Below are 14933 nucleotides of genomic sequence, written 5' to 3'. Positions count from 1 at the left end.
GTCCTTCCCACTTTATTAGAGGTCTTCAAACAAAGACTGGATGACCATTTGGCAGTTATGTCATTGAGTTGATTCTTGTTCAGGTAGGAGTTAAATTAGATGATCTCTGGCATTCCTTCCAATTCTGAGATTCAATGAGCCTGTGAATTTTCATAAGTATTTTTTCTTGGGCAGATGCTCACTTGAGATAATAATGAAACCAATTCATACATTCAAAATTTTCATAATCTCTGAACCACATGGAACTAAAAGCTTTCAAAGAATAAAGAAACGACAGAAGATACAAAAATTATGAGATATACCAAGTATGTTTTCAATAACTTTATAGAGTATAAGATTATATCCTAAAACTTTTATTCAACAAAAAGCAAATATTTTATTCATGTAGCAAATAAAATTAATATAAGTAAACTGAGGTAAAGAATTTTGAACAAAACCAATTTATTAAAGTAATGCAAATAATTGTTAACAAAGTGGCTCAGACTGACAACCTTGGTAAAGCCAATGACCTGAGTGAGAAAAAAGCAATATTCTTTATTGACACATAACAAAGGGGTCTTGGTTGGCATAGAAAAAAAAGTGGTAAGTTGTAGATTTGAAGCAGAAACATTTTGATTGCTATATTATGAAAAGTGAGCTGGCATTCACATCATTCTGATAATTCTCTGTCAATTAAGGAATATTAATTGTTTTATGGGACCCCTTGCATCTTGTGATCTTTCCTAGACGATCAAACTAACTGACTTATTGTCTCCTTGGAAAACATAAAAACTCCCCTAAATAATTATAATGCCCCTTACAAGAACAGGCAAGGATAGATACTAACTCTTTTGGAAGGTGGTATCAAGTCAACTTTTGAGATAATAGCGTTTATGTATCCCAGGGGCTACTGACATGAGAGATGATAACTTTGATTTTAACTGTAACTTTAAACTAAATCAGAAGGATAACTAAATTCCTGAAGTCAATTCAAGAACATAGAAAGTAACTTTAGACAGATTCAGATTCAATTACAATATAAAATCAATACAATATAGAATCAAAACAGTATTCATTTAATTTTCTTTATCCACTAGTGTAGTAGTAGAAAAAATATATAATGAAATAATAGAAGAATGGCTATTATCCCAGTCATTTTTATCTTAAATCTAGTGAAAAAATATTAAAGAGATAACAATAATGATATATTATACTCACTTATATTTACATAGCACTTTATTATGTAAACAGTATCTGTATACTAGTATCATAAAATTTACTGTGTTAGAAATAGAAATAGATCTCAAAGGTAATTTAATCTAAGTCATTTATTTTACAAATGAGTAAACTGAGCCCCATATGGTAAAATGATATGCCCCTAATCACATGGCTAGTTAGGAGCAGATCTATAACTAGAACTCATGTTCTTTTATTCTCAGTCCAGTGTTTCTTCCATTATATCACCCCCAAAAGATAGATGGATCTCTCAAGTGGATTGTGCTTTTTTAAAATTTTTGTCTGTTGTAAGTGTTTAACATGGTGCTTTAAATGATTGTTTTAACTATTCAGTATAATCTGAAGTGATTTTTCAAGATACTTTGCAACCTTAAAATTTTCAATATAGAGTTGATTGTTTCTAATTATAAAAATGTATAAAGTACAAGTGTGGAGGATGAGGATATCTGTTTAGGATTTCAGGATCTTTATACCTAGAGAAATAGAATGATTCCTAGAAGGAAAAAAACACACTCACTAAATGCTCAGTGATTAGATGGCAACATATTATCCATCTCAGATAACTACTTTAAGGTATGAAATGAATGAATAAGAGTATTGGTGATTGGCTAGTTTGGGGTCATATTTACCACCATGAATTATTATAAGCTTGGTTTGGCCACAAATTTTAATCAGTTATAAATGTGATCAAAAAAAAGAAAATATCTGAACTAGATCTGCCACAAATATACTCAAGCATATCCTTCATTATCAGAAGGTACAGGACAAACATATAAAAATGAAGAGAGGGAGACAGAGAGACAGAGACAGAGACAGAGAGAAAGAGAGACAGAGAGACATAGAGAGAGGGGATGTGTGTGAAAATAATTCAGTTTACAAGGATGGAAAATCACTTACGATGTTTGGATGTGAAAGGCGAAGAAGGACTCCTATTTCAGTTCGAATTATTTTTTTGTCTACCTAAAAGACAAAATATATAAAAGTTAAAAGAAACACCTTTCATAGAAACTTTTTACTGTATTAAAGGTAACAAAGGCAAGAATGACAAGATGAAGCAGGCAACAGTAGGAAACATCGCTGGATGTCCCTGTGATTTCTTTTCCCTTTGCATTTTCCATTACCTTGAGATTAATTAGTAGAATCTTGGCCCTTCTGCTGAACTCTGACCTCTAGTTTTAAAGCAAAATCAATTACTCCTATAGTTTAGAGATGATCAGTTCTGTTTTTTATTTATATTTTCTTTCCTTTTTGTGTCCAGTCTTTTTAACAACTAGAATCCAAGATCATAAGAAATCCCATCCAAAATTTAACTTCATTCAAATAAACATTAAGCATCTACTATGTGAGAGGCACTGTGCTAAGCATTGGAATACAATTAATAAAAAGAATTTTATAATCTAAAGAGGGAGAAAACACATAAAAGGAAAAGGAAAGTGGAAGGGGAAGGTGGAACGCCAGGGAGTGCCCAGAACAGAAGCATCTTGTTCCTTGGAGATAAAACCATGAAGAGCAGCTGATAAAGTGGAGTGAGTTGAAAGAGGGGTTTCTGCCCTCTAGAAAAGCAGTCATCTGGAGGAATTAGGTACTCTCTCCTTCAGCCCTCTAATAAAAGAAAGGCGACTGAGGGAGATGGGGTTAATCAAGGCTTGAGTTAGCAGCAAAGTGGTGAGTTTAGAAGTGGAAAAAGATTCTTGTTCCCTGGAATTTAAACCAGGCAAAGCAGCAGAGACAAAATGGCATGGCTACTAAGATAGTATCTATGTAAAAAGTACACATCTCTGTAGAACATTCATATGATCTATATACACTTAAGACAATATCTTAACTACTATATGCCAAAAAATACTAAACAATCATGGTAATAATAAGGCATATAGTATTTTAAAAGACTAATTTATGCTAATGATCTTAGAGTCATTATGCATTGCAAATTTATTTCATGTCAGACTACATTCATTGTACATTTTCATCTTTAAAATATTCATAAACATTTTACATATAAAGAATTTATAGCTCTGACTACTTGATCCTGCTAAGAAGAATGAAAAAAGATAAAATACTATATACATTTTATCTATATATCTTAATATGAGAGGACTCCTAAGTAAAAAAATTGATTTAAAAAATACCTTATTTAAGTTGCTTGACCTTAAATTTAAGTGCTTGATGCCTTTTGAGATTCACAAAAATAAAAGGAAGAGATGAATCTTGATATGTTCATACACCAATTATCTATAAATTTTGAAGGCTACTTCACTAACTTTGCCATGGAGTGGATCCCAACCATGGGTTCTTTTAATTAGATTTATGTGTAGAATTTTCTGCTTAGTCCGTGATTTTCCTTACCTCCCTTTTATGAAACACATATAACCCAGTTTATTTTTTATCTCTGCTCCCTCACTTTCTAAAATTAATCCTTCAATCATAATCCCTAAGTTTCTACTCTGAGAAAATGAAACTATGTTAGGCATTCTAGAAGATATGAGAGGGGCATAAGAATTTAACAGTCCTTTGAGAGGTTATATGGTCAATGAAAGAAGAGATTTCTATAGTACTAGGTCTAAAAATGAAAAGGACTTAAGAGTTCAGAATTTCTTACCCTTTTTATGTGTCATGGATGCCTTATCAGACTATGAATCCTTTCTCAGAATAATGTTTTTAAATACATGAAATAAAGTGCATAAGATTATTAAAGGAAACTAATTACAGTGAATTTATTCAAATTTAAACAGTTTTTTTATAGTTATCAAAAACTTTCCTAAAAATCCCTTAGAATTTTGTTTGCCCTATATTAAAAATATCTGATCTAATCAAATTCCCTTTTTCCACAGATGAAGGAACTGAAACCCAGAGTAGAGAAAGGAATTGCCTAAGATGACAAAGCTTACAATCTAGGTCTTCTGAATACATGTAAACAAAAAATAGCTATAACCTTCTAACCAAAGATGATTGTTTTTGTTGGGGGAGGGAAGGGAATAGACCTTTAATTTTCATTTAATTCTTTATAATGGAATGTAGAAAAGGTATAATAATTAAACTAAATCAAAAATCAAAAGACCTGGGTCTGAATTCCATCTCTGTTACAAAATTTTGGCAAGTTATATAACATGTAACATGTTTCTTCGTTTGTAAAATGAAAGGGGTGCATTCTAAGATTTCTAAGGTTCCATTCAATTGTAAATTTTATGATCCTATGTAAATCAGGTTTTAGAGTTGATGTTTGCATAACCATTTGAATAGAGAGGAATTTATCAATGAGCTTTGATGGAAAAATTCTAAGGAAAATTTTGTGCTATTTCCCTCCTTAATATCTAACAGACAAATCATCAAAGTTAATGAATCTATTTCTGAAGTCATTTTTACCATTAGTTCTTTAAGAAGAATGTAAAGGATATCTCAAGCCATCTTGACATTAGACAGGAACCATACAAATAAAATCTGTCTTTATTTAGAAATAAGAGAGCTCTTGGACAATATGGCAGAGTCTGCCAGTACTCAATGACATCTACAAACATTAAACTTTAAAAATATATTTCCTTGCCACTTTGTTACTTGTACTTAGGAACACATTCTTGAATTTATGAAAAATGACTAAATATTCTAATGACTAAATAAATATAAAAATGATCAACATTCATCAGTGTAAACACAGAGCTACTCTTTTATTGCCTACAAGGCAGTGTTTTTCATTCAACATTGAATATCACTGCAAAAAGAAAGCAAGCTTTAATTGAGAAAAATACAGAACTAATAGCCAATATCAAAGAAATGATCATCATACAGTTTTTGAACTTGAGTGTTTTAGAATAAGGTTTGCTATTTGTTTTTCCTTGACTTACCAACCTGGTGATTAAGGTAAGTACAATCTCAAAGAAAAATATAATAAGCCCCGAATAAAGTAAATCATGAAGACATAAATGAAAGGCATTTGGTCTCCACAAAGATGAAATAGCAATGATCTGATATTAAAAAAAATATTTTAGGAATTTTAAGATTAGATCCCAGAGATTAATAATAGTTTAGATGTATAGAATTTATTACGATATAAAAAACATTTTCTTCACAACATCCCATGAATTAAATAGTATAAATATTACACTCTTCTTACACATGAGAAAACTGAAAGATATATCAAGTAGATTCACCACAATCACATAGCAAGAGTAAGTGTAACAGCTAGGTTCAAAACTCAGCTGTCCTGATTTTAAGTCCAAAGCTCTTTTAATTATATCACACTACTTCTCACAGTATTCTAGATATGGAAGACAATTCAGAGAACACCTAGTCTGACTTCTCTTTCGGGCAGATAAATCTCTTCTAAACACACTTTAACCTCTATTCATTCTCTGCTTCAGAATTCCAACAACAGGAAATTCACTACATTTGTATTATCTCACATTATTGCAAAGTTTTTCCTAAAACATCCTTCTTTATTTTGTATATGTAATTTCCAACCATTTTCCCCACCTTCAGCTCTGTAGTCAATTGGTTATCTTCCTCTAATTTAATGAGAATTTCATAGAAATTACTTTAACAAAATAAGTCTTAACAAAACACCTATATAGATTTCTAGCTAGATTTAGAATCATATCTCTTCCTATAAATCATCATGTAGATATTAACATTCTTGGAGAAAAAATTCAAATATATATTACTTCACATATATCTTCTAAATATTTATTTACATATTGTCTCCTTTATTAGAATATAAGTTTCTACATAGTAAAAAATATTTTAGTCCTGTGTATATACAAAACTTAGCACAATAAGTAATTAATAAACATTTAAGAATAATTTAATAAAGTAGTACTACAATGGATAGAATGCCAGACCTCAAATTCAAATTTGTCCTCAGACACTTACTAGCTGTGAGACCCCAGAGTAGCCACTTGCATCTGTTTACCTGTTTCCTCATCTTTAAAAGGAATTAGAGAAGGAAATGGCAAGCTGTTCCTGTATTTTTGCCAAGAAAAACCCAAATGGTATGACAGAAATTAGGCATGGACCCACACTTAACACTGTATACCAAGATAAGATCAAAATGGGTCCATGATTTAGACATAAAGAACGAGATTATAAATAAATTGGAGGAACATAGGATAGTTTCTCTCAGACTTGTGGAAGAGGAAGAAATTTGTGACTAAAGATGAACTAGAGACCATTATTGATCACAAAATAGAAAATTTTGATTACATCAAATTAAAAAGCTTCTGTACAAACAAAACTAATGTAAACAAGATTAGAAGGGAAGCAACAAACTGGGAAAACATCTTCACAGTTAAAGGTTCTGATAAAGGCCTCATTTCCAAAATATATAGAGAATTAACTCTAATTTATAAAAAATCAAGCCATTCTCCAATTGAAAAATGGTCAAAGGATATGAACAGACAATTCTCAGATGAAGAAATTGAAACTATTTCTAGTCATATGAAAAGATGCTCCAAGTCATTATTAATCAGAGAAATGCAAATTAAAACAACTCTGAGATACCACTTACACACCTGTCAAATTGGCTAAGATGACAGGAAAAAATAATGATGATTGTTGGAGGGGATGCGGGAAAACTGGGACACTGATACATTGTTGGTGGAGTTGTGAACTGTGAAGACCGCGTATTTTAAAATCAGCCGGAGTCAGGAATTCAGGTTAGGGGAAAATTGTCAGTTTTTATTCTTAGTGAAGAAAGATCGGAGGTGGAAGGGAATCGGCGATAGCAATGTGTGCAGCTGAATCAAGAAGCTAGCTAGACCAACAGCCACACGACCAGCAGCTACAAGCATGGAACCCAGGCCCAATCTCTCCCAGCCTCTCTTCCTGTCTCTCTCTGCCTCCACCCACCAAAATCATCATTTCCTATACAACACATCAGGACTTGCACAGAGAGTGGGCGGGGGCCATTCTTTATCCAAGCATATATATTAATAGAGTATGTATATTAATATAGTCCAATTACTATATAACCTCACATGCTTGGGACCTCCGTGCATCAACTCAAGCCTCAGCCCATTACAGTGAACGAATGCAACCATTCTGGAGAGCAATCTGGAATTATGCCCAAAAAGTTATCAAACTGTGTATACCCTTTGATCCAGCAGTGTTTCTACTGGGCTTATACCCCAAGGAGATACTAAAGAAGGGAAAGGGACCTGTATGTGCCAAAATGTTTGTGGCAGCCCTGTTTGTAGTGGCTAGAAACTGGAAAATGAATGGATGCCCATCAATTGGAGAATGGTTGGGTAAATTGTGGTATATGAATGTTATGGAATATTATTGTTCTGTAAGAAATGACCAGCAGGATGAATACAGAGAGGCTTGGAGAGAATTACATGAACTGATGCTAAGTGAAATGAGCAGAACCAAGAGATCATTATATACGTCAACAACGATACTGTATGAAGATGTAATCTGATGGAAGTGGATTTCTTTGACAAAGAGACCTAATTCAGTTTCAATTGATCAATGATGGACAGAAGCAGCTACACCCAAAGAAAAAACACTGGGAAATGAATGTAAACTGTTTGCATTTTTGTTTTTCTTCCCAGGTTATTTTTACCTTCTGAATCCAATTCTCCCTGTGCAACAAGAAAACTGTTTGGATCTGCACACATACATTGTATCTAGGATATACTACGACATATTCAACATATATAGGACTGCTTGCCATCTAGGGGAGGGCGTGGAGGGTGGGAGGGAAAAATCGGAACTGAAGTGAGTGCAAGGGATAATGTTGTAAAAAAATTACCCTGGCATGGGTTCTGTCAATAAAAAGTTACTATAATAAAAATAAAATTAAAAAAAAAAAGAAAAAGAAAAACCCAAATGGAATCATAAAGAGTTGGACATGACTAAAAAGAAAAAGAGCAAAATTAAATACTTAAGCTCTTAAGTGTATCTGTGATCTCATAATTTTGTACATTACCTCTAATATTATAGATGATAACTGAACTATCTGTCTTTTGTGTGACTCTCATTCATGTCTCTCATAACTTCCCCCTAGATGGTCTACCCAACATGCTGTAGGCTTTCATTGATTTTTCTTGCTATTATGTGAATTCTGCTAGCGTATTTAAGCTGTCATGGGTTATCCTTTATCCTTTGTATGTGACCATTTCATCTTTTTCTAGCATGTTGATGACATCATATCATTCTCTGAGGACTTTCCTCATTTCTTTTCTTCAAAATTCCTTTTTGTTAAGTACCCCACAGCCAGTTCACTTTCATCACACATCTCTCCCTTATGTTCTGTGTGATATTTATTTTTAATTTTTTGGATGCTGTTGTAGTCCATATTGTAGAGCTACAAGCAAAAAGATTAAAATTGTGAGCCTGTGTTTCTAGGAGTTTATGGGTTATTAAAAGAGCTTCAGTTTCCTAACGGCAATGCAACACTCTCCTCTTAATTCTTGGTCTACTAAATTATCTATTTATATTGTGCTTCAGATATATCTGATAGAGATACAAATAGTTATATTATAATTGAACAACTTTTCCAAGTCTGAAAAATTGACTTTTTTGCCTATTTGGTAATTCCTTTGTAGATGATCAGGCCAAACATTTTGAATGGCTATGTATCTTTTTTAGGAGATTCTTCAGATGTCATCCACAAACATAGGGAACTATTATATCTCGGAGAATTTCTTTGTAATTTGGATTCTGCTCCAATTTGGTGAATTACACACAATATTCTGCCTTATCTTTTCTTTCTTCTGTTCCTTCCTCACTTCCTTCCTTCTTCCTTTCTTTTGTAAGAGAGTAAAATTTAATTAATTTTCTTTTGTTTCCTACTTATCCACCATTCTTGGCTGAATTTTAAGAAATGTGACCTTAGGATATTGTAAGAAAGATAGAATGCTTTTAAGTTTTCATTATTGTTAATCTATGGTTTGTTAACTGTGTATTTATAACATTTTTTTTCCTCATAATACACATACCAGTAACAACATGCTGGTGAAAAGACCTAACAATTATGTAAAATTCAGATTAAAAAGTTCTTTTGTTAACATAAAACCAAATTATTAGCAAAAATCCCAGATTAAGATTTTCCTTATGAACAAGTAGAAATAAAATACCACATGGAACACAATAATATATTTTATCTTGATAACTTGAACAACTCCTGAATTTTCAAATTTTTACTTATAATAAATTTTTCTCCTGATGTTAAGCAAATTGAAGCTTTCGTTAACTTGGAGTCTTCATTAAACTCATAGATGATTTGTGATAAAATCACAATAATCTTTGTCTTTAGGTTCTAATATCTAATAATTTCATAATACAAATTTTACAAATCTAAATAAATACAGCTTCCTAATAATGCCATCTTTCTCTGATGTCTTTGAAGTCTGATGTCCTAAAACTTAAATGTTCTAAAAAAGCAAGGCACTTTAAATGTCAGCTAAGTAATTTGCTCAAGTTCACATAAGTAATATTAGCAAAACTGGGGTATATGAAACCTTTGACTCTAAATTCACTATTCTTCTCCACCATACCATGCTGCCTATTAACTTTGATCTCAGCTAAGCTTAAGTTTGGAGTAGCTCATAAGTTAATTAATATTAAGACATATTAATAAATAATATTAGCTAATAATTAATGTTACTCTTGGGATACAGAAAGGACATATTTTAAGTGAGAGAAAGAAGAAAATACCTTATTCTAAAGTAATGGATGGTAGAATATTAGGTTTCTTTAGCAGATTTGTGAATAAAAAGCTTTCTTTATGACTTTCAAATCATAACACATAAGCGGTCCCCTGTACTGCTTGTATGACATAGTGGCTCTTGTGAAGAAATTATCTAGTCGCTATTTAAAAGAATAACACATTATAGTAGAAAGTGTTAGATTTAGAGGAAAGAGCTCTAAATTCTTCAAATTCTTCTTCCCATACTAGCTCCAAGGCACCTAATAATTCACTTAACCTCTTTAAACCTCTTTCTGTATCTGTAAATGAGAAAAACACCTTGCAAAACTTAAAACACTATGAAAATAATAGTAGCTGACATATGTATAGTACTATATATATATGGTATAGGTAATTTGTTGATATAGAGAATTCTAAGTGTCTTTCCCTCTACACTCTGACCATGTCACTTTTCCTCTCTGGACATCATTTTACTCATCTACAAAATCATAGGTTGGATTAGATCAGGTATCTTCTAAGATCTATGAAATTTTGTAAAAACACCAAATAGCAGAGCCAGAATTTGAACCATGATTCTCTGTCTCCAAGGTCAGGGTTATTTTCTCTATACACTAAGGAGTATAGCTGAAAAACAGCAATTTTGCAGCAATGTATAACACAGAAAAGCTCACAGTCTACCTCATTAGGGCTCTTTAGGATTAGATTAGAGACTAGAAAAATCTAGTTATGTTATTGCATGAAAGGCTCTCCCTGCCTACTGAGCTTTTTTCCTATTCATCCAAACCTTACATTGCTCTAACTAGAGAGAAATCTTTTTTCTTACAATATTCTTAAAGAAAATACTTGAAATTAGAGTAAGACACTAAAATTGATATGATGCTATATTTTACCATTTCAGTAGAGCAGACATTGACAGGAAGAAAGAGAATTAGAAGAGGGATCATTAGGAAATGTGACAAAGAAGGGATGGGGGGAGGGTATAGACAAAGAATAGATTGGCACACCATTAAAAAATGACAAACTTCACAAGTTTAGGGACAACTTTATAAAGATAAATCAAATATCATAAATAGAAAATGGGGTAGTTGATTTTTCCAGTTTTGAGAGTTCAAAGTTAATAGAGATTCATCTGATTGCCCATGTAATTCCAGACATTCAAAACTCCAGATGGGTTTCTTGGCATTTTATTTTATGAGCACCAATGATTGCTAGAATGAATTTTTCCTTTCCAAGAGTTAAGGAACTGGGTTTTTCCAGGGCCTAAATACATTATTGGCTTGTAATTTGTTGTGCATGTACCACAAATGGATTTATTTAAAGATGAACATTACTTCCAGAGCTCAAGGTAAAAATCTGACTCTATAATAAAGGCTTTATGGAGAATACAGAATAGAAATCTATAGACTTACTGTTTCCCAGTCAGCACATATATATTATTCCAAACTCTTTCTCCTTCTTTCCTCTTAACACATGCATTTTTAACACTTTCAAAAAAAAGGTGGTCTGCTTTTACCTTATAAAATATAAAGTGAGTACTGGAAAGAAAGATTTCATTACAAAACTGATCTGGCTAATATGTGCCTTCTTGTATTCAAAACATAACAGGGAAGCACTGATTTAATAAGAAAGGCTAAAGACTGGAGGAAATAACAAGAACTTACATATTTGTGCAAAAATATTCCTTTTGAATTTAAGAGGGTTCTCACTGTGTGTGTTCCAAGAAAGAGATTAAAGGGGAAAAGGCTGCTTTAGTTCTATCCCTCTAAAATCTATTGGATTAAGGTTTCAAAGACAGTCTATCCAAACCTTAGACAGAATACAAATATACATTCACAGTAAAGACAGCCAGATTCATGATAGAAGATCCCCTCACTAGACTGAGTTCCAGTGTTCCCTCTCTCTCTTTTAAGGGTGCTATTATGTGATGAGGCAGCTGATGGATGGCTCTGGGATTGAGCAAGGAGATTAAAATCAGAAAGACCTAAGTATAAATCCATCTTCAGATATTTCCTAGATGTGTGAGCCTGGGCAAGTCACTTAACTTCTTTATTTATTTATTTGTTCATTCATTTATTTATTGGGTTTTTTTTGTTTGTTTGTTTGTTTTTTTAGTCACTTGTAGCTGGCTGAAACTCCAAAAAGGAATGCTTGAATCAGACAACAGAGCACTTAAGGCTAATTACCTATTCGATGTGAGACAATGACTCTATTAGCATATATTTGGATAAATGGCTCTTCTCACCTCTGGGGCTTGCTGAATATTTGTTGTTAAGATAGTGAGGGGCAAGGATTAGAGGGCATCGAGAGAGGGTAGAGTCACTTGGCAGCAGGACAAGGAGGAGAGAGGTTGATGAATCAGTATTCCCGAATCCAAGATTCTGCTTGCCTGCCTCCTTCACTTCTCCCCGTTAAAGACCAAGGATTTTAATTTATCCTGACTGTGGCTGACCCCGAGACCCTCCAGGGAGCTATCCCTTACTTTATAGTCACTTAACTTCTAAGTGAAAAGGGAAACAGCAAACCATTCTACTATTTTTACCAAGAAAATCCCTAATGAAGTCAAAAAGGGTCAGATACAATTGGACTGAACAGTAAGGCAACCAAATGAGATCAGAACTCATGTATTAGCAAGAAATATTTAATGTCATTAATTTAAAATATCTGGGTATCATTGGTTTAAGTAATACTCTAGCACAACTATTTTTTTTTTTGAAGAGTGAGGGAATTAGTGTAGGGAATTCTCTTTGATGAAGAATGCATGTCAAAACTGGTCTGCAGGTTATATTTTTAGAGTTGCCTAATGCACTGAGTGGTATCTAATTTACTCAGGGTCACACAGGGTCACATATTGTGACAAATATGGGACTTAATTCAGGAGCTCTCTATTCCAGTGCCCACTCTCTATTAAGCCATGTTGCCTCTCATTGTGACTAGCTACTATCCTCTAGAGAGAATCTGAAAACTCCTTATCATTAAGTATAATAAGACAGCAGGGCTCTACCAAATAAAAATACGATTATTCTCTCCATATCTACATTATTTTCTTCTATCTCTGCAAAGTCACCCAGAGAAGGTATCAAATTTCAACAAATAGAAACATAATAGAAATATCTGGTTATCCAAAAGAGTGGTATTACAATTACTTCTTATAATTGTGGAATAGCATTCTACTTCCAGTTCTCCTGAAGGAGGAGGGATTGTGTCTAGGAAAACCTATGAAAAGGTTCATACTAGGGAAAGTAAGAAAAATTCAAGTTAAATCCTTATTAGTTTCTTGTGTATACATGATCATTTGCATACTTCTTATCCCCATTATATTGTGAGCCCCTGGAGAAACCTAAAAAGTAAAACTGAAAATAATGCCAACTCACATTTCTATAGCAATTTAAAATTTACAGAGGTTTTCCTTTCAGCTGCTTCATGTGATATGATAGCATCATAGAATTTCACTTTTAGAAAGAATCTCAGAAGGAATCTAAAGATAATCTAGCTCTACTAAAGGTACAAGGAATCTAAAAATTATCTAGCCACCCAGAGAAGGTATAAACCAAGGAAAGCTTTGGTGAAGAATCTGCTGCCTCCAGGCATACCCTACTTGTCCAAGCATTACTACCTCTGAACAACTCTGATTTGAGGAAATTTTCCCTTATATTGTGCTGAAAGGTTCTCACATAATATCGTCCCCACTTTACAAATGACCTACTTTACTAGAAGCTCAAAGAAGGGAGTCACTGGAGGACACAGAATTTTTTTTATTTTTGTATTTGGATTGCCAAGACCTAGCACAGAACCTGGCACAATTTAGGCTCTTAATGCATGCTTATTGATTGAGTCATTGCTCATAATGTCACATATTCCAAATCAGGTTATGAATCTAGTGCTTTATGAATCTGATGTTTTTGCCAACACTTTCAATGACATTTTACTTCTGTTTTTAAACACTATAATGAAAATGAACTTGAAGCAGCAGTTACATTACTTTACATTTCAGTGAGAAATTAAACATACTATTCCCTGTTGTCAGTTAACACATCTAGGTTTAGGCCACTAATTAACACAATAAGGGCAAAAAAAAAATTACTAATTATATTCTATTACCTTTTAGTATCCATGTCTATGAAGAAATTTAAATAATTACTATACTTTTGTTTTCTTAGTTTAGGAAAAGAATAATAATGATAGGAGAGATGATTGAATAGAAAGGAAAGGAATAGGATGATCAGCACAATGAAAATTTTCTAAATGTTAAAATTGTCTGAGACACAACCAAGATGGCAGAATAAAGTCAGGGATCAATCTGATTTTTCTCAAATTTTCCTCCAAGCAGATTTAAAGTAACACTACAAATCAAATTCTGGAGCAACAGAACTAACAAAAGTTTAGGGTGAAAGAACTGTCATCTAAAGACAACTTAGGAGATCAGCAGGAAAAATCTATCGGTGGATAGTGGATGAACCTGGAGCCTAACACAGACCATCAAGGGCAGGCAATGCCAGAATGAAAACAATAGGCCTTCAAGGAGTTCAGCAGCAAGAGTAATAGCTTTGGGAAGTGTCAACCCACAGACAATAAGGAGATGGGACAATTGGTCAGAAAGAGATTACAGGGGAACTATTGTTAGGACTGAGTGCCTATCCCTGTTGGACTACCTGGGCACAATTCTGGTCATAGTCCCAGAGTTAAGAGGAAACTAGATAATTAGCACTTGCATCCTCAGAGGTACAGTGACCCAGGTCATAGTTACATGGTGGAGAAGAGTGCTTGTGGTCACTCAAAGACCAGTATACTGGCCAGGAGAGCAATAACCCATGCCTCTTCTTAGAATATACTGCCTTGGATGAACCAAAAACTTACATACTCCAGAGCTATCTCTGAAAAACAACAGGACCAAAAGAATAAAAAACAAAAATAGAATAAACAACCTGATGCTTGGGACAATATCACCTGGATCCAGAGCCTAACTTTAATATAAAGTTTTCAATCAAGAAATGGGGTGGGAAGAGGAGAAAACAACAACCAGAATGTTACATAAAAAATTACTAGAGTGACAAGAAGAATGAAGATTCAAACTCAAAAG

At 33.3% G+C, this 14933-nt stretch overlaps 1 protein-coding gene across 2 annotated transcripts in view; it reads right to left on the bottom strand.

Moving 5' to 3' along the window:
* The window catches only part of CAMK4 (calcium/calmodulin dependent protein kinase IV), a 171489-nt gene that overhangs the window by 86035 nt on the left and 70521 nt on the right, over window positions 1-14933 (bottom strand). For both annotated transcript variants that reach the window (XM_031968410.1, XM_031968409.1), the window contains one exon: window positions 2113-2175. In XM_031968410.1, the coding sequence (XP_031824270.1) occupies window positions 2113-2175 (63 nt within the window). The remainder of the gene's footprint in view (window positions 1-2112; window positions 2176-14933) is intronic.

Source organism: Sarcophilus harrisii, chromosome 1 (genome assembly GCF_902635505.1).
Source record: "Sarcophilus harrisii chromosome 1, mSarHar1.11, whole genome shotgun sequence".
NCBI lineage: Eukaryota > Metazoa > Chordata > Mammalia > Dasyuromorphia > Dasyuridae > Sarcophilus > Sarcophilus harrisii.
The sequence above is the reverse complement of the archived record's forward strand: the minus strand, read 5'-3'. Positions and strand labels throughout refer to the sequence as shown.